General features: G+C 37.4%; 1 protein-coding gene across 5 annotated transcripts in view; it reads right to left on the minus strand.

Moving 5' to 3' along the window:
• The window catches only part of CTNNA2 (catenin alpha 2), a 478,287-nt gene that overhangs the window by 374,497 nt on the left and 76,466 nt on the right, over positions 1-27,324 (minus strand). For all 5 annotated transcript variants that reach the window (XM_040555118.1, XM_040555119.1, XM_040555120.1 and 2 more), the window contains exon 3: positions 4,933-5,128. In XM_040555118.1, coding sequence (XP_040411052.1) covers positions 4,933-5,128 — 196 coding nt within the window. The remainder of the gene's footprint in view (positions 1-4,932; positions 5,129-27,324) is intronic.

Raw genomic sequence — 27,324 nt, forward strand, 5'->3', positions numbered from 1 at the left:
AGGATTACAAGTAAACTTAGGGAGAACATAATTTTAAGTGAAAAGGCAAGATTTTTTATTTTTTTTTAAATAATAGCCCCTAATCCAGGTAGGAAGAATAGCTCAGGTTACTTAGACAAATTCTAAGTGATAAATTATTAGTATCAGCTCTTTCTTCATATTTGCCAGATTCAAACCAAATATCCAACAATTCTTTCATTCAGCTCAGACTTTGGGAATAACGATCAGTCAGAAAGACTCAGAAAAATGCCAAAAAAGCCCTCAAGCAACCCATGCTTAGAGTAACAGATAATTTTAAATATTAGTGCACATCAACCCTTCATTCTGAATGCTGTCCCTGAGACTCAGAGTTGAAAACAAATGCAGAAGTGAGACTTCCTCATTTGTTTTTTCTATAAAAATGATCTCCTCCTTCTCCATGTCAGATGGTGGTTATATTGTGATACCCAATGGCTTCTACAGAAATGCCTTTAGGAAGTAATTCTACTTCCATGTGTTTCATTATTTATTTATATTTATAAATTAGGAAAAATGCTGGAGAACTCACAAAGAGAGAGCAAGCCTACATCCATTCGTTGAATTCTCATTGACCAAGTGAACCAAAGTGCAATTCATTCAACTAAGGTTTGTAATATTTTAAATTTAACCGCTACAACCAAGATGTTCCAGGAAAGTTTTTAGATACTAATGGGAGCAACTATTTAAAAACAAACAAACATAAACCAAATCAGGACAGCGGAAAAAGTAGGTTGTTGTAAGTGAGGGCTCCTAGAAAGCCTACTGCAGCCAACTTTCCTGAGCAAGTACATAAAAGCCATCAGTTTAAAGTGCTATGAGAAAAGTTCACGCCCTGGACTTAAATGTAAATTAAAAAAAAAAAAAAAGCTTACTAGCAATGATTTCAGTGTGAGAAAGGATCAAAACTTGGAGAAAGAAGGGGGAGAAGGGTTTTAAAAAAGAATAATCTCTCTATGCCATGCTGTTGTTATTGAAATCAAAAGAGGCATATGAGCTAAAATAGCATTATTATATGTTGTTATAAAAAATCTGGCACTGTGTATGTGAATTTAAGAAGGGCATCAAAAACATACTTTTTAGCATGTTCCATCACCAAGAAAAATGTTGCTAAGAATATTAGTCATTTTGTGTCAGTTGTTGATACATACTTTCAAGTTTACCGACTCTCATAACAGCACATGGCTCCTATTCTCTTTATGCAACGTGCATAAATCTCAATGAGCAGAAAATTAATTCTACCTCTAGTTTATGTTGTCTTCAAACATGAAAAATGTCAACTGCTATTTTCTGTTCCTTGATTGAAGTATAAATTTCAGATTATGGTGCGAAATTGCATCTACCCTCCTTGAAAAGCCAAATTTTAAACACACAACAACCTGCTGCTGGACCTAATCATGTTTCTAATGAAGTTTTAAGTTATTTGCCAGAAAATTTCTAGGAAAACTATACTAAAAGCACTAATTTCCTAAGACAGACATTTCATAAGTCATTTAATAGATACAATAAATATACATAATCTATTTCCTTGTCTTGTTTCCCTTGGCACTCTAAACTGCTTAATAAATTTATTTGGCCTGAGCTCAACAGACCAACAATTCTTTGTAGACTTTCATGTGAATCAGAGCCTGAATGTCTCATCCACAGGGAACATCCCTCTTCTCTAACGATCAATAAAGGATCAATTGCAATGATCAATAAAGGAGCAACTGCATTTAGACATCTACACCAGGGAAACATGCCAGTCTTGTCCTCTCCCCAGACCGTATTTCTTGTTTTTTACGAGTTCCTCTTTGATCCTCTGCATTTCTCAAGCTTTATAGTTTCAGGGCCTAGGGTTATTAGAATCAAAAAAATATATAAAAATCTCACTCCTCCCAAAATTTCAGTAAGCAGAAGACTGTCTGCTTTCCCTCACCTCTAACGAACGAAGACACAAATGACAAACATCAGTGCTTCATTTGCTCCCCGTCTCGGAGATATTTTACACAGCTCTGACAACATGTGAATAAACAGCCATGCCACAAATTATTCAGTCATATAGCAACTGGATAATTTCACTTACATGGCTTTGAACTGAAGCTTATTTTCACTATTTTGTCTTTTTTAAGACCTGCGGGACCAAACTGGACATATAATAGAATTATTACGGGATACACACACACACACACACACACAGTTAAAGAGTTTTATACATAAAATATTCACTTTTTCATAAAAGTGTGTGAAATGCAAAAAGAAAAACATTAAAAAATTGTTGATTTTATTTTATTTTTTTTTACAACTCAGCTTTGTAAATCAAAACTGTTGATCCAGAATTTTCTACAGCTATCCAAGTATAATTTATCCTTTAAGATTCTGAGAGTCTTAAAGATATACATTCTTTCTTAAAGCTATATATTCTTAAAGCTATATATTCTTTTCATCCACATTCCTTCCAAAGTATTTCACAAATGATAGAGTACACTTCTTACACACCTATCAATGGAAAGCAAGTCTGTCCAGGATGAATTACAACTGTATATAGTAGCACAAAACAGTATAAAGCAATTTAAGACAGGAAATGAGGAACACCAGAGCCAGCTGTAACTGCAGGAGACATTTTTAGGTTGATGGTGTAATTATCCAAGCTGGAATTTTGCCAGAAAATCAACAAGCAATAGTCTGGCAAAACACAGCCCCAGTTTATTAATCCAGCTCTGTATGCCACTGAGCTAAACATACCATTCCATGTTGCACCAAGGCTGGTCTAGTTTATGTGGCTCGTGTGCTAATAACGGCATTTGGCATCTCCTGCTTTCTTAATTATGGACTCGTGTTGTACAGACCCAAAAAAGCTGCTCTACTTTTCTGACATACGTTTTTCTAGGCTGCAGTGTTGACAAAAGATGTCTGTATCATTCTGCACAATACTGCTTAAGCTCTCTATTCGTCTCTCTACTGCCTGCACCTTAAAATAAATATATAAATAAATACCAAAACAAAACAAAAAATAAAGGGGGTGGATTTTAAAAGAATAAAAGGCTTGTTAGCAATTAAAAAGTCAGAAAATCACTTTCAGGAAGAAAACCAAAACTCTCCACAGCATTCTTCTTAAATGCCTTTAGCTTTACAAAGCATAAATGTGCAAAGAAATCATTGTTAACTACTATAATGATCTAATGACAAAGAAAGCTAAATAAGGAGCTCAGACACACTGCTAATGAATGTGGTGCATAAGCCTGGATCAGAGAGCATGACTGATGGATCAGGGCTGATGACTCTGAGACAGTAGAAAGCTCCTCGAGACAAGCTAGCAAAATTGAGTCAGCATCACAGCCCCAAAGGAAGATTGCTACAAATTTAGAGGGAAAACTGAAGATGCTCTTCTAGAATGTGAAATAGAACAAAATAAGTAATGTAAGCAACAGAAAACTGAAGTAGCTGACAAATGAAACTTCATGACAGAACAACCAAGCATCAGCATCAAAATTCTAAAAACAGAAACAAAAACAGAAAACTGGCATAATGTTCTACGTAAGAGAATACAGCAAATACTGAACTTATTATGATGTACTAGCAATTGAATATAAAAAAAAAGGCAAAAAAAACACCACAGAAACAGGAAAACTGTGAAATCAAATATACGTATAGAGTAATACAGCCTCAGGATAGAACAGACTGGAATATTCACAGGTCAACATTTATGTGTACAGGATTGTAACCCTGCCCACTCGTATGATCACTGGAGTCCAATTTTTAAGAACTGAAAAAAACATCAAAAGAGTCCTGGGGCCTCATTGAAAGTCAGTAAGTATTTTATACTTAAGTGCTTGAGACTCTTTTTCTAAATCTCAGTTGGAAATCTGCCAGTCTTGTTCTAAAGCCTAGGAATGATGATACGGGCAGATGGTATCTTCAGATTATAGGATTTACAATGGAAAATACCAAAAGGTATTTAATTCTGTTGTAACAAAGATAATTACAATCAACGTCAATAAAAATGGTAAGTTTTTCTTATGGGCATGTATTGAAAATATATTTTTCCCCACTACACGTGTAAATCTGAAAGTGTCTGACATACGTTTCACATTTTGGAGGAAAATTGTCAGATGATACCCACAGAACCATGGATATCCATGATATTTCTGAAATTTCAAAGCCTTATTCAAAAGCAGTTTTCTTATAATACCAATTTAAATTTCAAAAATTAAATTTTGCAAAACCAGCATTAGTTCTGCCAGCAAAGAAAACATTACCTCATGGCTGACTCCAATGCCCAACTAAACAATTTTCTGTAAGGCTACATATCTTAAAACTTGCAATTTTACCTACACAGGTTGAAAACTAATGTTAACATTTACCTTATTATTGCCAATACTCAACAAAAATGTTTTTAATATTGGTATTACCTGCATATTTTCAGAGTATGATAACCTTTGCATTATTTCAATACATGCTTGAAACCATAATTAATTAGATTGTTCAGAAAAGTATGTACCATAATAATAATTCTACATTTGCATTCACAGACTTTAAACTACTGCTCAAAGTTTAGCCAAGTGACAAATTATATCATTTTGTTACATAGCAGAATAAAAAGCACGTTCAAAATTAAACAATAAGCTTTGGCATTGGGCAGCATGGCTGGTAAATAATGTTTGAGTTTACTACTTGGTGGTAGAAAAAGGAAAAGGTAAAAAACTCTACATACTGCTTTACAAAGTTAAAACAGTCTTTGTACTCATTGCCAGTGACAAAGGTAGAGGTGTATTAATATCTGTATGCTATGTGTATATACATAAATATTATACCTACAGCATAGTATAAGAGTGGTTTGTCTTACACTATCAGAGAAGCTGATACCCTTGATTTGGAAGAAATCTTGAAGAGACTCAAGCGTGGCAGTTATACCACTGAGCAGTTTGTTCCACATACCTTGTTTGCGTACATCCTCTACAGCAGCAACCAGTTCCTCCTTCAGATCCTGGCTCTCTTTAGCGATTTGATCTCCTTTTTCTAAAAAGTTCTGAGTAGCCTGCTCTACCGAGGCAGCCAACACATGAGCCTTCTTAGAGCGCCCTTTCTTCTTGCCAGACGGTCCCTTATTGCTTGTGTTAACGAGCGTTGTTACCTTTGGGAAAGAAAAAAAAATTTTCTATAAGTCTGAACAATTTTTCAGCTCTTAAGAGCAAAATAGATAGTCACCTAATTCAATGTTCTCAGTATTTTCTGTTGAAATGATGCAATGGTCACATGCATTGAATATATAAAATCTAAAGTTCAAAATCCAAAGCATGGCAGCACATGCCCCATAAAAAGGTTTTTACTTTTAGCTTGTATTTAGTCTGGTCTAGGCAAATCAGCAGGCAAGCAGGGAAGGGGAGAAAGAAAAGAAACTTTTGTCACTGGTCTTCATTTAAAAAAAATGAATAAGCCATTAAAATGAAAACCCAACACACATACAGGTCAGTAACTATTTGAAAAGCAATCTCCTCTAGAGATAAGTACCACCACTTACGTTCAAGCAGTGACAAAACCATTGTGGCTGTTTTCTAGACATTAAGGAATGAGCAGCTCCTGCTGCAAAGATTATACAGGTTAAAAGTATTCTGTGTAATAGTGCTTCAGTATATTTATAACACATTTGTGTAGGACAACAGTGGACAGTAAAATGGTCATACTTTCTCTCCAGTGTTCAAAAAGAAAGGAAATCTGCTTTCATATTTTTAGAATCTCCTACAAGAATTCCTTATTCAGGAGTCAGATCAGAAACCCGAACCACATAGCTTAACAATACAGCACAGCATATACAATACAGCACATACATCACAGCTTTTTGATGGATAGACCAAAACAATTTAACATCGCTTCAGCTATAGCAGGATGTTTTTTCTGTAAAGCCCAAATATCAGGTATCATCGGGTGCTAAATACATGAAAAAAAGCAATGGATCCATAATGCTCAGTGATCCAATTCACCCTAGCCAGGATATAACCCAGGGCAGTCTATATACGTGGCATATCTGTGTGCTAACCTAAAAATTTACTGTAAGAAAAATAATAATTAAAAAAAGTCTTTGCAATAGACAGACAATACAAAGCAAGAAAGATCCCAAAAGGAAGTAAAAAAACCTCACTGCCATCCCGTTCCTATTACAAGAAGCATGACAATGTGTTACAGTTGTGACCAAAGAGCCTTTCATCACACTCTTTGTGCTTTTTCAACCACATCTGAAAACAGGGAGACTAAGGAAGCTTAATAAAAATAAAATAGAAAAGGCAGTCAAGGCTTGAAAACACCATACACACAGATGTACAGGGAAAAAAATGCCTGGATACAGCAGGATAATATTCTGCCATCATCTGTTTTATTCCACTACTTATATTGAGAAATATTTCTTTTTTATTATTTTTCCCATGAAACTATTCTTCAATAAAATTTCCTGAAGATCCTCTCATGGCTGATCATTGTCTATATAATAATTCTAGAGCTTTATGAAGATACTAGGATAATTCTGTAATATAACTCAGGTTTATCCAGAAGAATGGATTTATCTAGTACATCATGGGGAGTACAAAGACAACCTTTCAGATGCAACAGACAACAAAACTGATTGAGCACCTACTGAAATTCACAGAAGTGATCTGAAAAGGAAGAGAACAACATTGGAACTTGATCTTAATTGTTTGAACTTAATGAACAAACTAGAGGTATATTGCCAGAACAGTGAGATAATAAAGGGAAGAAAAAGATCTGAAGCAAAGAAAAGTTGGTCAATAAATGGTAGATACAGGGGTCAATAGCTTTAAAAAAATAACCAAATTCTTCAAATAGCACAAACACAAAGAAGTTGTAGCTGGCAGAAGAACTGCTAAAGTCCTGTGAAGACACGGGGATTACTCAGATTACAGACCTCTTTTGGTACCCTAAAAACATAGTTTTCCACTAAAAATAATAAAATGCAATTTGACAGGATTGTGCTATCTGCAAGTCTGCTCCTTCTAATGAATGATTCAACTACCATGATGCTTTTCATCTAACCTTACCTACACATCTCTTGTAAGACCAACTAGAACTACTGAACTGCTGCAGTCAACGAACAGGAATGGGGAGCAGAGCTGTCATAGAATAAGACAAGTTTGTGCCTAGAAATAGATACTGTCTCATAAAATAGGAGAGAAACACAGAAAACCAAGGTGAGAACAAGCAAATAGGTATAAGATTTCTCAGTTAAGTGAAATAAATTCTGAATAAATATTTTACCACCATAATCTCCAAAACATTTGATGGTACACATAGAGTATGTATTTTAGATATATATACATGTATGCTTTAATAAAATGGTTCAACGTGCTGGATTGACTAGTCCAACAATGTTCTCAGTAGAAGCAACAAGCCATTTACACACAGCCCTCAGAGCATAACAACTCTCAACAGGCAATTTCAAATAAAACGTACTTACATAGCAAAGTAAATATCCTGATTTAATTCACACAAACTGTGTCGTGCAACAAGAGAGGCTTTCCTCCTAAAACTGTTAAGTATGGGAGAAGCCCTGCAAAAATCCATCTCTTGAATAGATAAGCACGTAATATGCAAAGCAGAATGAAAAATAGTAATTGGTTGAACATACATCAGTTTTAATTGTGCTTTGCTTAATGGGAGCTGGCTGGGAATCAGTTACTGCTCCTTTTTCTTTCCAAGAAGGCAGAAGGACAAATGCTGAATTCTGATTTTTGCACGTAATCAGATGAGCTGCAGGTGCCGGTATCCCAGACGAGGGAGACTGGTTTGCTGAATTCCCAAAACGCCAACAGTTAGAAGCCTCGTACCTTATTCAAGACGCTCAAAGGATGGTTGTAAGCGCACATTACAAGTTCAAATAAATCAGGAAGTCAGAAATAAATGTTGATATATTTTGCCTTATATATTGTGAGCTTTTTCTCTCCGCACCTGTAGTAAGCCTAAGGAGTTTTCAGAATACCTCTTAATAGTGTACTTTTTGAACAGGGATGGACAAAAAAATCCATACCATTAAAAAAAAATGATAAAGAAACAGTTCTTTAGTGAGAGGAAGAAAGCTGAGAGTGGTCTGTTTTCAGAGAAAACATGCTCACAGCAGATACTTGTTTCAGATTTGAATAGTTTTCTTAGATATCTAATTACAGACACCTACAGAAATGCAATTAAAATAGCATAAAACAATATGTTTGTAACGTGTCCTGTGGACAGGGGAGATGGGGAGGCTGCATCGATTCCAGCCCCAGCACGGTCAGTTGGGTCTCCAACCTTGTGCACATCAACTCTCCCAACTCCAGTTTAATTTCACTTCTCTATTCCAGATGCTTCAATCTGCTTGGAAAATTACTCAATAGCACATTCACTAGAATTACCTTAATAGATTAAACTAATTACTTTGATGAATCAAGGTCCCAAACTAATTTGATCAAAAAATATACTTCATTTCAGAGACAGTCTCATTTACTGCACCAGAAGAAAACACCAAAGGTTAGTTTCCTTAAGAAAAGAAAACACACAGTACATCCTGATTTATTTTAACATACACACCTTTCAGCTACTTGTAACAAAAGCATAAAATTGAAATCTCTGCCACGAGTAATAATTTATACATGTAAATACATGTCCTTCAGAAAAGCCTCCACGTTCTGAATTCATCAATCACAGCAGGTGTAGGAGTGAACATGTACAGAATGACGTGGCCCAACATGGTCTGCTCCTAATGTAGGGTTTCAAAAAGTAATCAGCATATCAAAACTAGATAATGAGAACTTATGAGCATAGCAAAACATCTAAAATCTACAATTGCCAGAAACTCCATTCCCAATGCAATTTTTGAGCATATGAGAAAGGCTCAGAGTGCTGAAATGACATATAGAGAAGAAAGCATTGACAAGCAGACACAGAGTGTATATACTCTTTCCAAAATGTAAATATTTTCCAAAGGACATGATGAAATTTCCTAGTCTTGTGCCACGAGCCAGAAATCTCTACTGTAATTGCTACTGCCATGCCTAGAAAGCTGGGCGCCTCATTCAATGAACGTTTACGGTCATCTTCCTTTTGCATTGATTCAGAGAAAACTGGTGCAGACTTACAGGACTGCTAGAGATACTTCCTCTGCATTTATTCCTAGATGACTTACTCTCTCTATTAGGGATGAAGACCTGGTGCCAGCAGTGAAGTTGGCTTGCATCCAGTCACAGATGACAGCAGCTTGGGGACCAGTCGATGCACTACAGGGCAGAGCTGCCACTTGCAGGAACCACATAGAAGTTAATGAAGACAAGTGCCTGGTAATGCACCAGTACCGGAGGAACCCCTGGCCATAAGGTTTAGGGACTGATGGGCTGGGGGGCAAATCTGCTTCGAGGGACCTGAGGGACCTTCACAGGCAGCAAGCTGCCATCAGCCTGCCCTGGCAGAAAAGGCAGCCAATAATACCTGCGCTCTTATAACTTAAGATAAACTCTAAATACTATATACTATACGCTTACTAAGTAGAGAAAGACACTCTTACTCTATACTCTTAATGCCTAAACCTCAGCAGAAGCATAGCCAGACTGAGGGAAGTGATCATCCCCCTCCACCCAGCACTCCTTGAATTGCATCTGGAATATCCAGCCTGGGCCCCTCCAGTACAGGAAGACAGGCAGATGTTGAAACAAGAGCTTCAGGCTGGATATAAGGGAAAAAAATGTACAATGATTTGTACGGATACAATGATTTTCCTTTATATAGCAGATTTTATTCGAGATCCCAGAAAAGATTCTATATACTTCAATAGAATGACCTGATAAAAAGAGCTAATGGGAGTAAAGTTCGGGAGCCTCCTGATGCAAAGGAGATCTCCCACCTCCCATAAATGTACAGCAACTGATAAACTGGGTACTAACTGCAATGCTGGGGCTCCCTTCTCTCCAAACAAAGCTGGACCATCACGCAGCAACAGCTGGAAGATTCCTAGGACCGAAAGGCAACAAAGCAAGGAGAGGAACCATTCTCCGGCATGGGCTGAGGACATCTTCTGCTTGGGACAGGGGAATTCTGGATTTCAGCCTTTGCACAGCCAGGTTGGGTTCTGCACAACACACAGCTCTTACAGAAAGAAAACCGCTTGTAAAAAACAGAATCTGACAATTTTGCCCACCTGGGATACCTGGTGTCAGCTTATTGGAAATGACATGAAATTAACATTGAACTGCTAAGAAAGCAGTCTCTGCCAAAATCAGCAGTACCACTCAGAGAAGTCAGACACGCTGGGAGAGGAAAATTTCTTCCATCAGTAAAAGAAAAACCCTTGATACATTAGCTGCTTTCCCCTTCGAACAAAGCCATACATCAGCATATAACTGAAGTTGTAGAATAAAAAGAAAGAAAGAACCTGTTCTTATTAACACTGTGCTTGAGTTTTTGAGAAGTGTCTACCCGGAAGATTTTAACTGTGTTCATGGGGAGAAGAAAAAAAGAAAGAAAAAGAAATTAGACAAGAACATAGCTCACTTTTCTGCCAAGGCTTTAAAGCTAACTGGTTTACTTTAAGTAACTTACCCCACCTATGCATGTACAAAGGAAAGAATGTCTGTATCAGTTGAAGTTACTAATTAATGCAGATCTCACAAAAATTTAGTACAATTATCAAATATATCACTTGATAATTACCATAAGCTCATTCGGCAATCCTATAATGATCCTGGCTTTGTGATCACACTAGGGAACCTTGCTCTCCTGTTTTATTAAAGAAGCTTCACGCAGTTCTAGCACAGATCTCTGTTGGAACAACAGAACTTCACTAATTAATAGCTCAGTCCCACCCCGAATTAAGTCTTCCTTATACAGCTCCAGCAGCAAAAAAGAAAGGTGAAGACGTCGCTGATAAAAGGAGAAAATTGTATTAGCATGGATTTCCCTGCTGCAGAGGTCACGGCAGGGATGCCAGCAGTGAAAGGGGCCAGAGCTGGCTCAGACATTCATCAAATTAATCCCAGTCAGCAGCTCCAGCTCATGGAAAGAAGAGCATTCCTGACAGCGTGAATTAAACTGTCCTCCCTGCAGATTTCTGAAATGCATGGGCCGAAAGTTTAACAATTGTGAAGTTTAAGAACTGCAATTTCCCCCACACCTCTTTCCCCAATATCTGCTTGAATTGGATTGGATTAGTTAGTAGAGATTTTCTATAACCACATCACACAACATACTAATCTGGACACTTTGGAGGAAGATACTGATACGCACTTTTTCACTGTACTACTACTCCTTGGGGATCGTCACTGATCGCCCACCAAGTACTCAGTCCTTGTCATTTCTTAATATTGAAATTATTAATATGTATATAATTATATAAGTAGTTATATATAATTATATAAATATATTAATGTTGATAGGGGACTGGTGGGGTTTTCCAGCTGGAGGACAGCATTCATCCACTTGTGTGTTTTAATACAGACGGTAGATCAAGTATGGCCATACAAACGTACCTTACATAAACAAGTCAGGTCAGGACTAGATGACCTTCGAAGGTCCCTTCCGACTGAATTATTCTAAACCAACTCACATAAGTGGTTTGGCTGCAACACGTGAAGTCAGCGTAAAAGGGCCTCTCAGAAAGATTACTAATTGTTCGCAAGAAATGCTGCTATTTGCCCCTGCCATCCCTATTTTCAAGTATATATTAACTCGCTCTTCCCAGAGGCATTTCTTTGCATGCAAGCAGCTACGAGTTATTCCTCTCATTCCTCTCTTCTCATATGCTTCTGTATCAGCAATCTGCTGGAAACACTCAATGACCTGCAAAAAGACAGCCCCGACATTTTAGCGTAAGGACCCTTTTGCTTCTAGAGATAAGACCCATCCAAGTGGAAGGCTAGCCTTACATCCTCAGTGGTTATACTAATGGTATCCCCCCTGAGCACCGTTTTTAAAATCCTCCTGTTTCTGAAAGAATTTTGTTCCATCCAGGAGAAAAATCACCACAGCTGTCTGGAAAACAATTTCATTTTTTCCAAACTGTCTTCGGGTTTATTATTTTTTCTCACAATTGGTTTTCTTTGGCAGCAGGATGAAACAGAGACCTTTCAAAATACTTCGTGAGAGAAACAGATCGTGTTATGGGTTAAAGCACTGCCATGACTATGGGAAGATCAAAATCAAGTAGTGAACCAGTCTGAATGCAGAGCTTGTGACCTTCACTTTGACCATCCAGAACCAGGGCAAAACCATGTGAGACTTTTGTCTTTACATATTCCCAGCTCTGCACACTGCAAACTTTAAGATCTGGCTCTCAGCAGTAGCTCATTAGGTAATCCTAATCCAACCATGAGATTTATTGAGCAAAATGCAGTAAAAATTAGAGCTCCATTCCCAGGCAAAACAGGGGAGCAGATAATTTGTTTCTTTTCTTATCTGTGCTTAGTCTCAGGTACTGCCTGAAAAGCTGTGTGTTGTTTTTTTTTTCATTATTACTCTTGGGAATGCACATGATCTGCTGAGCATGATTCAGTCTTCAATGTAACTCTTTTCCTTTTTTTTTTTTAATAATAATCTTCAAAGTTCTTGATCAACTTAAGTAATTTACCACTGCCCCTAGCTGATAAATCATAACCGTTTTTTTCTAACGGCTTACATAATTAACACTTGTAATTATCTCTGCACAATTAGCACCACCTGTCCACCTAATTCATAAAACTGATTTTTTTTCTCTATTAAAAACAGATATTTGAATTTTCATCGACTAACGTGACTACCCACACTAAACGCCAGTGCTTTAATCCAGTCTTTTTGTTCACATTCCAGACCCCTTCAATGTTTGCAAACACCTGCTGTATCGACGAACTAACACATCAGCAGGCAATTCTCTCTAATGTATACATTATTAGCCAGGATGTTAAATTAAAAAAAAAAAAAAAAATGCAGTGACACACCTACCTTCTGGATGTCAGTACATAGACAACTCAGGGCACACTGACTGGAGCCAGAATATTTTCAGCCAATCTAGCTCGAGGACAGCTAGCTGCTCTGATTCGCTTTTCCCCTGCCTTATACAAATTCCTGGACAAATTTGCATATTTCTATTCTGTCAACATGATGTACCTTTAGGATGTAATTTAGAGATAGCAACTCTGTCACTGTTCATTTATATTCTTCTTATCAGTGTTCACACCATGGGAAGAGGCTTATATCCTAGTCCATGTGAATTAATATTGTATAAGGCACTTTTAAAGTTCTTCAGTAAGTATTTTAAAGTTCTTCTGTAAAGTATTAATTCTCTGCGGAATTCCCTTCTACTTGTTCTGTTAACAAAAAGAAGCAAAAACAACAAAAAACATATCACACATTTTCCTCCTATACATCTTCTGGAACATTATCTTTTATACAGCAGACACAGCAAACCCTCAGTGTGTTTCCCCCACACCAGCCAGCCATGTTGCCTCTGCTGTGACCCCAGGAAAATCCCTAAAGATACCAAAAATGTAGTTCAATTGCTGTAGCTCATTCCACTTTTGTACAAATCCCACCACCAAAAGTGCCAGTGAGTGCCACTGGTTAATGGGGCCATGCTGTGGTGTGGACACATCAGCTGGGACCTACTCGGGGACCACAACCAGCCCGTGGAAGAGGCAGGACAAGCGCTGACATTCATTACAAGGTTCTCTCTGCCGGTGCTGCTATGATTGCAGAACTTATCTTAAGAGCTAAACAATTCTCCTCCTCCATAGAGGTTTCTGGTACCTTGTTAGGAACGTCAGCAATTCCAGCTCGTGCCAAGCTGGAAATGCTTAAGGAGGCGTTTAATTGGTCCAATTAAGGAATCTGTAATTACTTCCTGGTTACTATCGTTCCGAGAAAACAGTCTTCAGCAAAACTGGTTTGATTCCCAAAAAATCTGCTCAATGTCTACAATGCATGTAAAATACAGAAGTCAAATTTAAGATGTTCCTTTGCATCTTCTGACTGCCCAAACTCCCTCCCGGAAATGGCCGGCTCCAAGTCAAGCACAACTGCCAAAAGCAGGATGAAATGCACACTGCTGGTATTTTTGACCGAATCTGCCATATCTCACAAAAGTAATCAGATGACATTAACCTCTTACCGACTCATTGCTGTATTTAAGCTATAACCACGCGTTACTTCATCTATCCATCTTATTAAACTTTAAGCATCTCCCTATGACAGAGTCTTCAGTTATAGTAAACCTGCCTACATGCCCCGAACGGACTTGGTATAAAGCATTCAAGCTATTTAACACTGAAGTACTCAAGTAGTACTAGTTACACCATGTACTTTTTAGCTTTTTTCAAGCAATTTTGGTCATACCATTTCAAGTTACGTTCATTTTCAATTACATACACGTAGGAAGGCTAAAACAAACAGACATTTTTTTGGTCTCTGCTCTCTAGACTGTCTTCCTTTTACACTAAACAGTGATAGGGTAAAAAAGCAGCAGCAGTCCTAGCAGCATGCCCCAAAACCTCACCTTAAACTTTCCTCAAACTCCTGTAACATCCCTGAGGCTGGAGGTGCATACACCTACACATCACCACTCTAGCTTAATGATTTGTGACTTTTTCCTGCCTTAACGCCGCGTTTTAGCAGGAGGACTATCTCACCTGGCTGAGAGGCCAGGCTGAGAACTGGTGGTAGAGCACTGCTCTGGCAGTAAGAAATGTGGGTCTGAAGTACCCCAGGCTCAGAAGAGCTGAACCAAGGCTTCTTGCTTCATGGGTCAGTACCTTAGCATCCAGAGTATTTTCTAAGAAAGTGGGCTGCCAAACTAATGTGGTTGGGATTTTTAAAACCATGAATGAGCCATTTTTCATCCCTGAAGGAGGACTTAGACCAACTTCAAGCAATCTCACGGTCTGTTAATCACCAGATTAACAGGCATGAGTTCCAGAAAGGGACGGCATTTCAAAAAGCCCCACTTTCTTCAACGTTTCCCCCACTATTTTGTCAATCTCACCCCTAAGCATCTCTCTTCTCCATGTGTTGAATAGGAAGCCTAACCATTATCATAGAATTTGGATTTATGAATTACACTCCAGGAGCTTGAAAGGGTGCCCGAAAAAGGATGCCTGAAAGAACTTGGCATCTCCAGACCTTTGAGTCTTCCCAAGCTCCACACCAAGGATGTTTATGGGTTTTATATAGCATAGACTGAATTTGGAGCAACATTTGGAGATATTAACTCCTGCCCATGATCTTATGACCATCTTCACTGTTTATCATTGTCCTTGTGAGACAACGGCGTGCATTTATTTGGGAACTTCATATGTTGAAACCAGTAAAGGCAAGTTAGTTAGCTCCAAATGATTATAAAATACACACTAAGCAGCAGTAACCTCAAAGCAGGCAGAAGCATTAACTTTCAGTAGTGCGCAATCATCTTAGCAACAAGCGAGCAATAACTGAGGATGAAGTAATTCCTTGCATTCAATAATTTTAATTTAACTTCATTCCAAGTTATTACTAGTCCATACATCATACTGACATCATTTCTTTTCCTTGATAATTAAAATATTAAATGCCATCAATAAAGTAAGTGCATTTTCCTGTTTTTCTCCAATTTCACCAATTTTTATTTTGGGGCAAGACTTTGTTACACTACTTGCATAAGTACAAGAAAAGTCATTAAGATATTCAAGTTGCTTTAAGGCTATGAAGCCCTCAAGACAAGCTGCTAGCAATCTACGTAAATTATGAGAAATAAAAGATCCGAAATAATCTACGTAAATTATGAGAAATAAAAGATCCGAAATAACACCTCATTAACTCCAGTTCCTTCCAAAGCTGAATACTGAACTAATAATCAAGCTTTCAAACTCATAACTTGCATTATGTGAGAAATGCATAAACGGCTTGCTATTTATTATTAGCACAAGATTAAGCCTTGTGGTACTCAAATTGTACCAAAAGTAAAAGACTGCTGGTATTATGTATTAAACAAGATAAAATCAACAAAGAAATTTCCACTGACATATTGAAAGTAATCAGTGTTAACCAATCAGAAACGAAGCTACTTTGTCCTAAATATTGGTAAGTGGATCCTCCAAACCTCAAAAGGCAAGACAAACAAAACGCACACATCTGTTGCTGAATCAGAACCAAATGTTAGCACGTTTTTTTTCTGATCTCCAAGCACCAAATCATTTGAGAGCTTTAGAGAAAAAACAGTATTTAAAATCTTAGTGTCAGGCTATCTCCCAGTTAGCTCTTAATCTTTGTTCTTCTCAGTTCTTTAGCAGAATAGAGAATAGTTCAGAGCGTGCCTGACTCACTCCAGGAAGATATTGCATCTAACCACATGAGGGCACGCTACACTGCAGGAACAGCAGAACACATAACTTGTGAAATCCCTGGGTTTAGAGGACTTTGGGGCTGTGTTATTGGGTCTGAATGGTACTTATCAGTAAACAGCACATATTTTATAAAGCAAAATCTCTAGCTGATATTTCACATATTTTGTTGACATCTTTTGGGTTAAAAAGCTGTTAGAATCTTTAAGACAACATTATTTAAGATTGAGTTATTTAAAGAACTCAACCGTAAAGCAGACAAAGTATTAAGGGGAAAAAAAATAGTATAAGAGATGGTAATTTCTTTACTAAGCTTCTCCAGCTTTCACTAAGTAATTCTGGGCTTATTTTATTGAAGAAAAAAAAATATAATTCCTTAACAGACATTGTATCTAAAATACAGGATTTAATATTATGTTTTTGTTTGTTTGTCTTCTAATGAGTAAGGCATTTTATTAGAAAAAATAACATAAGAGGATTCAAATAATCTTAAACTGAATATCAAACTAAGACACCAGGCAACTATAAACTATATAAAAAAAAATATATTTCAGCATAAAACTATGTTGAAATTTCTCCCAGGAAGGGCAAAACAGAAAAGGTGACACTCCTGAAGGAGGAATAGGTGAAGGATGCTGGACCACCATGGGTAGTGGTGACTTCAAAAGCCTCTCCCCAGTAGCTACTGAGAGAGCCTCGAAGACTACCTCCCCTAGGATGAGCATACCGTTTGTGAACTCTCCTAAACAGCATCCAAAACAGTCTTATACATCACTAAAAACCTAAGGAAAATGATTCCCAGGAGTTTCAGTTTCAGTTAATGGAAAGTCATGGAAGTGAAATACTTCAGACATATGCAGTGAGTTAGTACTCTAGTTTCTCTGTAACATGCAATATAATTTTATTTAACAAAAATCTTTCCCATAAAGATCAGCAAAAAACAGAAGAAACAAATCTCCCACTCTATTTATGCAACAGACAAAGTCAAAATCTCCCCAAAATGGATATTATTCCATTTACTGGGAGTTCTACTTCCAACACTATGAAGAATAATGAAATTAACTTATTCTCTGAGTCAAAAATTGTTTGTTGTTGTTTGCTTGCTTTTTGTTTTGCTTTTAAGTAACAACTGGGGAAATTGAAGAAAACAATTTAAAATGACTACCAGGAAAATGAATAAAAATCTTTTTTCCAAGAAGACTGTGCAAATTTCTTTAAGGTAAAATCTGGACAGGTAAAAGCAATTGTTATTACCATGTTATTTCAATCCTTATCCAAAACAACTTTACTAAAATGAAATCGTAGCTCTACAAAATGATATAATCATCTGCAGCAGACCATACTAGACTATTACACTTTTTTGTTTTCTTCTCCTAAAATGCTTTTTGTTTTTTCTTTTTTGCATTTGATCAAACAGTAAGTGGGCACTCGAATATCCAGTTTGGGGAAAGAAGGACTTGAATTACTGAATTTGAACAGAATACAATTTCTGATGATGAGTTTTCAGATGCTGGTACATTTCATGTTCAGCTACCCATTTCAACGCGAAGACAACCTCCAGAATAGGTGGAAGTATCCAGGCAGAAGGAAATAACTGTTTCAGTCTTTCCATTTTAATTTGCCAATTGTTTCATTTCTGAAATAACTTTAAATGCAATCTTTATAGAATCACCCACCAGCATCGATAGCCACACCTCCACCATTCAATTGCAGTCATGCTTACATTATGAACAGCGAAGAAAACACCTGCGGAGACTGTAAATACATAGCACTGATAAATTCTCAGTCAAAAAGATAGCAGAGAATATTCTCTGAATGTTATTTTCTTGGGCTGCTTATTCTACACATTGTACACACTGGATAAAATCTCCTTCACCAGCTTGGGGGTTGGAACTAGATGATCTTTAAGGTCCCTTCCAACCTAAGCCATTCTATGATTCTATGAAATTAAAATTCCAAAATTAGGATAAATATAAATATATCATCATATTTCAGTTGGAAGGGACCTCCAGAGGTCTCTCATCCAGCCCCTCATCAAAGCAAAGACAGCTTCGATGGAAGGTAAGGTTGCAACAGGCCTTGTCCAGCTGAGCCTTGAGTATATCCAAGCATGGAGATTGCACCACCTCTCCGCGCAAGCCTTTGTAACGTTTGACCACCTTCACGGTGTAAAATTCTTTTCTCCCATCAACTGAGCCTCCCTCTCTGCAACTTGTGCCCATTGCCTCTTGTCCTCTCATTGTGTGTCTCCTAGAAGAACATGGCTCATGGCTCCACCTGCTCTCCATTCTCCCATCAGGTAGCTGTAGAGAGCACTAAGTTCTCCCTTCTCTCCTCCAGGCTGAACAAAGTCAGGGCTCTCAGCTTCTCCTCGTGTTGGACTCCTTTGCACTTGTCTCACATTCAGTTTGTTGCCCACCAGGACCCTCACTTTTTTTTTTTTTTTTTTTTTACAGAGCAGTGCTTCAGCAGCCCCTCGCCAGCCTGTATCATGATGTTAGGCTATAGGCTATTACAGCCTTCTGTAGATGTATTCCAAGTACAGTCAAGAGCCCTTCCCTTGACAAAACACCCAATTTCTCTCTTTTGTGTGCGTTTTACATAACAACACAGGAAAGAAACCTATCTTACAAAATGCAAGGTAATTGTGTAATTGCAAACAAATTGTCTGAGAAACTCAAAGGAGCTTGCTGGAAGCTTTTGTTATTTCTTTTTAAACCAATTCAACTTTCCAGTTAATACAATCCAAATAAAATGAGATTCAATGCTGTCTTTTCATGCTACTATATACATCTATGTATGTATCTGTACATGCTGTATCTGCTATTACAGAACAGCAACCTCATCCATTTGGGCTGTGGGCTGGTATTACTGCTTCGGAGAGCATATTCCATGTGTTAAAAGGGTACTGTTCTGTGTTGGCATACAAACACATTAAACATATTTAATTTTATTTTATGATTTTATTCTTTGCGACCTGCCACGGCAGCTGAGCTTGCTAATTCAAATAGCCTATTTAGAGACGGTCTTCTAGACAAGGCAGGAGAACCTCGCCAGAAACCACTGTTGGTCAAACTAGAAGCAAGTCCTGTCTAACATCTCCTGCTTGGCTTTCTCCCAGGATTTGCTAGGAACAGAAAACATTTCTTCATTCGTTCTGCTGATGCTGATTTTTTATCAGAAGAACATAGAGCAGTAACATCATCCCACACAGATCTAACAGCTATTCTGTCCCACACATTCCACAGACAGATCGAGTTGAGTAGAAATCAACATTTTTTTTTCTTTGTTTGTTTCAACAAAAGCATGAGTAATCCATCTAATTATCCCGCTGCATATGGTACCTAAACCTGTCTAATCACCACAGCACTAGGCATTTGTCTGCCTACCTGACAGTTGAATTCGGTTTCTGTTTTTCCCCCCACGGGTAAAGAGATGAGATTGTTTTCCCCTCCTGCTGCACATGGAATAGTTCTTCCTAATCCACTCTCTCTTACCATTACCACTGGCAGCATCGATTTTCTGAATAGTAGCGCAGTAACAATAACTTTGGCTTAAACTTAACCATATGGAGAAAGAAAGCACGAAATTACAAATTTAAGGGAAAATAATCCTAACTGGCAGTAACAGCCAATAAAAGTCTTAGCGATGTAAAAGAAAAGTATCTGATAAATATATTCCCAGCAGTAAGTGGCAATTGGCAGAACAGAACAGCGGGTGCCAAAGAGAAGGTGTTGAAACACTGAAAGTGACATTAAGTTGGTTTTCAACTCATACCAGCACAGGCAGTGATGGCGCACGAAATAAGCTTCTTATTAAAGACCAAATATATTATTTAACATTAAAGTATGTGGACTTCAGGCTGTATTTTTAACAATAAGCTATTCAACAAAGTTGTCATCCTTAACAATATATAATTCCGTATTACATTTTTACACCAATTACCTCAGTAGGATATTACTGCTAAAAATAAAAAGTAGAGTTTCTCCAGTCACCTTCCTAACAAGCACTTCTTAACTGTGTTTTCTATAATTACGAAAAGAAAAGCCTTGCCAAAATGCCAACATTCTGTAACATAACTGGTCCATAGCATAACTTTCTTCTGCAGCTAAGTATTGCTCAAGAAAAGAATCACACTTCTTCCCAAATGCTAGTAGAGATATTAAAAGCCACCCAACTTAGTGTTTGAGGATGCAGTTTAGTTTCTACACCTTCAGAGCAATGCATATGAGTCAGTCTAAATTTGCAAATGTCTAACAAGAAAAAAGCAAGGATTGACTTGCAAAGTATCAAAAATGTGTAAATAAATACATCTGAATGGACAATATGGAAGATTTCAGCCAGTTAAGGAGGAATGTGTAACAGCTTATAAAAAAATTATCTGGAGCCTAAAAGACTCTAGAGACTGATAACAAATGCTAAGATTAGTACGCATTAATGAAAATGATTGTGTAAGCAACAGAGTAGAAGTAGAGCAAAGAATTAAAAGAACCAGGAGAAAATAAAGACTAAACAAAAATTCTTCCACTCTTCCACTTGAAAGCTTGTACATTAGGCTAAGTACTTCTCCGGCTGTTTTTCCACAAGTGTATTTGTACCTGGCTTGGGTATTGTTGGGCACTTTTATCTTAGATACAATGAAACAAATTTCTTTTTCATTAATCATATTATTTGATTGGTTACATTTAAATAAATACGTCTCCTGTACTGTGTCTAAATAATTCCTCATTTTTGCCATAACTATATGAATACCTACATAATGGAAGGAACAAAACTGATTTGCCCTTCTTTCTTTTTATGAAGGAGCTAACAAAAGGAGATTTTGCTATTGAATACAACATAATCCCGTATCACTGAACATCAGTTTCACTAAGATATATGTATCGACACAAATTGAATACATTTTTACTTAATTGATTAGGGAATTAGCCACAAGGATAAGAGAATGACGGGCTTTGCCTGTGATTGAAACCAAAAACGTTTCTTTATTGCTAAAGGATGTAGTCTGGGCGGTGTTACAAGAGATTCTCGAAAAAGAAGGAATAAAAGAGCTATAAAAGCCTAGCTTAGACCAAATCTGTTTATTTTGGATTGGTAGAAAACTTGACCTGAGGCCAGATCTGTACTGGAAAGATTTGCTACCAGAACTGTTGTTGACTGCTGAAGCTCCTCTCGCACAAGCAGAGCTGTTCTGTGCTCTGCAGCCGCAGCAGGGATGGTTTAGGCAGGCTCACAGCCGCTGATGCTGCTACACTAGCAGACCATACCTACACTGGGTTTTCACTTGGCTCGCTGAAATAAATGGCCTTATTCAGAAATTGGTTGAGTTAAACTAGTACAAACCCACCATGGCCAATTACGGTGAATTTAAAAGTCAAGCACATTTCGTTTTAGAGTTCTGGCTGACTACGAATGGCTTAACATACAGAATATATGAATGTTAATGAATGTGTGAATAATGTTACTCAGCAGAAATAAGAGCCATTATGCGAAGACGGATTCTATTACTTTAATGTTTAGATACTACTTAGGCTTTAGTTATCAAAAAAAGATGATCATGCACTTTTTCTATTCAATATGTAAATCTTTGACTTTTTGAAGGCAGTTTTCTTTGGTCAGCTTGAACTTTAAAATACAATAATAGTAGGAGAAGCAAATGAACTTTCTTATATATAGTACAGGTCAACACATTGACTATTTTTATCAATTATAATGCTACATTTAGAAGTTCCAGCAGCATTCGACTGCAAGCTGGTTTGTTCTTTCAGTTTTTTACTTTGTCTTCCTATTTTTGGCCTTAAGTTTTCTAATGATAAACTATGCAACCCTTTTCCCATACAAATGATTTTCACGATAGAGCACTAACCAGAAGGTATTTCCTGAGGTCTAGCATTAAGGATGGAAGATTAAATGTCAGACTTTCAAATTCACTTTATTTGGTACCATTTATTACTTGAAATATCTACTATTAAAATGCTTTAAAAAAAAAAAAAGTCTGAAAGCCTTTATTATGTGATCTAGTCTTCCAAGAAATTCTAGGCTAAATAAATGCGATTTGCTCTGTTGACAAACTGTCAGAAAGGTAGAAAGAGGTTTTAAAAGTAGACGTGGGAGTATGATATACAAAAGCACATGCCCAACAATTTATTTTTATTTTTAAAGATCTGAACTGGAAGAAAAAATACCAAATACATCCTCTGGAATATCCTTGTCAAAAGTTTCATCGGTTTTACGTTACGTAGTGCCAGTCACCAGTATTTCTTTGAAAACTAAATGTAGGTTAGATTTAATTAGGTCATCAGACAATATTGAGACCATTTCACTTAAACTCTCAGTTTTACCTTATCTCCAACCACCACTCCAAAGGAAGAGTAAAGAGACTGCTCAGTGCATATATTTCTGCCAAATACAACTATTAACCCTCTGAAAAAATATAAGTTATGGATTTCCTGGGATCTCTATGCTTTAACATAGAAAGAAAGACCTTGAACTTCAACACAAACTGATTCAAGCTTGCTACGTACTTTTTTTTTTTTTTCCAGCTGGTTGGTTAGCTTGTCTCTAAAGTGGAAAAACATATCTTCCAGAAGAAAAAATATACACATATATATATTTCCATACTAATGTATACGCATATCAATTTATGCTGAACTGTGGTGAGCTAATCCACACCTCCAAGAATTTGTAAGAGCAATCTCACTGCATGCTTCCCAGGAGATGGTCACGCAGGTCTGCAATATGGTGGCTATACAGAAAGATACTAACAGAGTTTTTAAAATGATGAATTTGTGAACAAGTAGAAGAATTTTGCTTCGACTGCTTAGTTGTGAGCTAACAAGAAACACTGTAAAGCCTCACAAACATCTTGACAACATCAGCAGCTGAAAAGGACGGGTTTAAAGAGTACAAATGCTTGAAATAAAAGTATTTATTTGAAATTAAGGAAGGGATTATACACACTGAATAGCAGGAAGCATTTCTTTTCAGGAAGATAAATAGTTCAGTGTGCCATTTAAGAATAATTATGAAGATTTACATTTCCTGGCTGTCATTCTCTCTTATCTAATATTCCTCTGCATATTAAAAACAACAACAACAAACCTTGAATAATTTGCAAGATTTTCACCCATGACTGTGAATACAAACAGTGTGCAACTAGATTAATCAGAATACAGTCAGCAGGAAAGGATCCATTTTTAAGTAACAAAACCAACCAAACTTAACATCCAGAGATATCCTGCAGCATTAGATAAAGAGAAGCTCTTTCTGTTAATACAATCACATCTAGACAAGCTAGAAGCCACTCGGTAGCAGAAAAGCCATTGGGTATGTTTATCCTCTACCACAGGTGGGGGGGCTTGTTTGGGAATTCACAGAAAGTTTTGTACACTCAATTTTTTTTAATACTATTGATTACATAGTAGATAAATAAAACAGTTAAATGAAATATCAAGTTGAAATAGATATTATAACTAGAAAACAAGAAGCAAATCACAAACCTGGCCTCTAAGTGAGGCAGCATTTGCCTCTAAATGACAGATTTTCTTTAACAAAGAGAACTCACGCTCAGATCTTTGTATTTCCAGTATCTGGCACCAACAACCAACCTCTAAGCCCAAATCTAAATAGCCCGATAGTTGTCTACATGGGCAACTGCAGGTGGAACTAAGGTTCAAGAGGCTTAAATACTCACTTTTAGTTCATACACGAAACTGAGCTCACAGAAAGGATATTGAGTTGGAGAACCTGAAAAAATTACCATAGAAATCCATTCTGCGTTTGCTGAATATTTTTGGCCAGAATATGAATTCGAGCAGCAAAGTATATAATTTTTATGATCTCTTTAATACAATCAGTTATGAATGGAAAAAATGATTTATTTTAATGTTTGATGGCACAAGGAAGGTGACAGGCAAGATTTCACACCTATTAACCTTTTGAAAGCAAAATATTTGCTATGTAAGTATGGATGTGTTTTGAAGGATGTATTCCCCCCTCCCCTTTTTCAATTTATTTGAAAAAAAAAAAAGTACCCTCTGTAGCAACCTTGCCATTTGCTTCAAACAATCCATTCTTGAACAGCTTTCTAAAAACTCCCTATGCTGAGTTGAAAAGATGGATGTACAAAAAAATAACAAAACAGGAAAACTGCACAGACTATGTGAGCAAAAAGCTCTTGGAAGTATGAACAGCCACTTTGTTGTCAGTTTGTACAGCACATGGCACAGTGAAGCTCTGATCCACAGCGGCACACACCAGAAGATACCGAAGCCCAAAAACATGCCATTATTCATTAGGCATATGGTGCTAGTGCCGGAGCATTTTGTAATGAATCACAACTTCGCTTCGCTATGACTTGGGGGCACAGCTTGCACTCAAAGATAAAGTCCCCATTTAAAATGCTGTTACCAAAGGAAGAACGTCTGCTGATTTATCTCCGGCTGATAAATGCCCCGATTTTTAAGAAGGCATTAGGTCGCTTATTAGTCTCAAAGTTGAGCACCAGCTGGGGGGAAGCCAGAAGTTCCTTACCAAGTATATTAGGCTCTCCTAGACTAAGTGGAAATGAGTAAGTTGTTAGCAGAATAAGAAGCCTCAGTGCTGACCTGAAACTATGCCCTCGGTAACAATAACAAAAATGAAAACCTACACATACACACGCACCTAAGAGGAACACATTCCCTGGTTTTAATACAGAGATCAGAATCACTCTTGAAAGAGATAACAGGGAATTTTCACAGGAAGAGGCAGAACACCACGAAGACTCCCCCAACATTTAGTAAGCCTTGATTGCTCGTTATTTCTGATTATCCGTCTCTGAGTAAGGACAAACCTCGTGGCTGTTTATACTTGACCCAGTCCACAATCCCAATCCCAACACCTAATAAAAATATTACAACTGACTTAGGATAGTAGAATCTGGCAATCTTCTTCTTAAAGGAAAATGTCTCGAGAATTGAAGCGAGAGAAAAGGTCAAAACAGCACTGTGACCTTTCCTGCTTTCTGTAAGCCGAATGAATTAATATTATGCCTTGAGTTTGTTCACATCCTTTTTTTTCTTCAGTAAATTGCTCAGATTGTAGTTGCAATCTTCCACAAACCCCAGAGTAATATAATTCAATAATAAAAGTAATTAAAATGTAGCAGCTAAGTTCCCTGACCCAAGCGCTTACATGCCAGATCATCAGAGGTCTCCATCAGTTTTCTTACCTTCTCCTGGGCCTGTGACACAGATTTTTAACTGAAATCCTTCAGACTTCAAACTTAGAGAAGGACATACATAATACAGAGGAGAAAGGATACAAGAGAATTCAATAACAATTCTGGTGTTTGATATTTGAATAAAGTGAAAAAGAAACAAATGACACACTACGCATAAACTGTTATGTTAATGAAGTTAATCAATAGTAAAGCTGACCACAAAGAAGCACTAAGGGCATTTGCTGCCTTTAGTAATAAAATGGTAGATAAACTTCAATACTGAAAATATTAATAATTATTAATATTTTAAGTGGTGAAACAAGGATATACACACAAAGCTATCGCTATTCAGAAGAGATCAAAGAGATGCTGTGAAATGAGTCTTTGCATGCCAAATGCTTCAACTCACTGATGGTCAACAAGGCAAAGACTTCACAGGAAAGAAATTCAGGAAAAAAAAAAAAAAATAAAGTCATTCTGCCATCATATGCATGGAACAGACCTGAAAAAACATATCTAGGTCATCTCACCCCAAACAGAATCAGCTCTACCTCTTCCTGTATGGCAGAACTGTAACCTAATTGCTTCAAAGACCTTGAATACTGGTGGATTGCATGACCTCCTTGGCAAATCTATTGCAATGCTTCACTAACCTTACTACAAAAAAGCTTTTTCTGAAATCTAGCTGGAATCTTCCCCTTTGCAATTTAAGTCCATGATTTCCCATCCTATCCACTACAGGCATGGCGAATAAATTGTCCTGCTCCCCCTTAATGCATTTGAGAACTGTTACATCCCACTTCTGTCTTCTTTCCTTAGAATAACAGCTCCAATTTGTCCCGTGTTTCACAGAAGGTCCTATTTTCTAGACTTCTGATCACTGTCATCGCTCTTATCTAGACTCCCTCTGCCTGTTCAAATCTTTCTTCAAGTGTGGTGCTTAAACTGGACATCATCTGGCATCCTACTTTGCCAGTACAACACACCCAGCCCTAAAAAGCATAGGAGGGTTATTTTTCAGACATCTCATACCTGTGTACAGATTTAACAAAAGTTTTCTTGACTACAGAAATTCCAGTTTCTCCCTCAAAAAAAGATACAGTGGAACAAAAACCAGAGGAAGAGTGAACAGAGAGAGTAACTGTCCCTCCCCACACGCAAACCTTCATGACATATCCTGGGTTCTGTTATACCCTGTTAGTTTGCATGATATATCCTGTGAACCCCTGTGTGAGACTCAGGAGTTGTCGGCTCCTGCCAACGGGGTATTCAAAGACAGCGATCACTACACATTTACCAAGTCCTACAGTCACCCATAACCACCTATAACCCATTCTGGAATCATCTCCTGTTGGACACGGCTGAAGACAGGATACACGGCAAACCGGAATTTGAACTGACTTGTCCTTACAAGCACCAGGCACTTATCAAAGTAATTATCCATGAAGCTTTTTGCTGTTTTTAGCAGGCCTTTGCCTCTGAAATAGGCTGCCTGGACTCAACAGCTATGTCGCAGCACTTGTAATTCCCATGTTGGTGTGTTTCAGTGTTAGAGGGTTTGAAGAAAACTTCAGTACAACCAAGAAGATTTTTTGCCACTGAAAAACATATTTCTTGGCTACCAGAATACTAAAACGCATACTCAGCCCCACCTGAAAAATCTGTTTAAAAATTGCCCATCAAATGGGTCACAACTCCACTAATACGTTAACAAATAGTCATAAATCTGTCCCGGTCTACTGTTGCATTTGATACTGACAAATCCGAAGATGGTTTCGAGTGGCTCTATGAGTAATGTAGAGCATTACTCATCTG

This window comes from Cygnus olor, chromosome 4 (genome assembly GCF_009769625.2).
Source record: "Cygnus olor isolate bCygOlo1 chromosome 4, bCygOlo1.pri.v2, whole genome shotgun sequence".
Lineage (NCBI taxonomy): Eukaryota > Metazoa > Chordata > Aves > Anseriformes > Anatidae > Cygnus > Cygnus olor.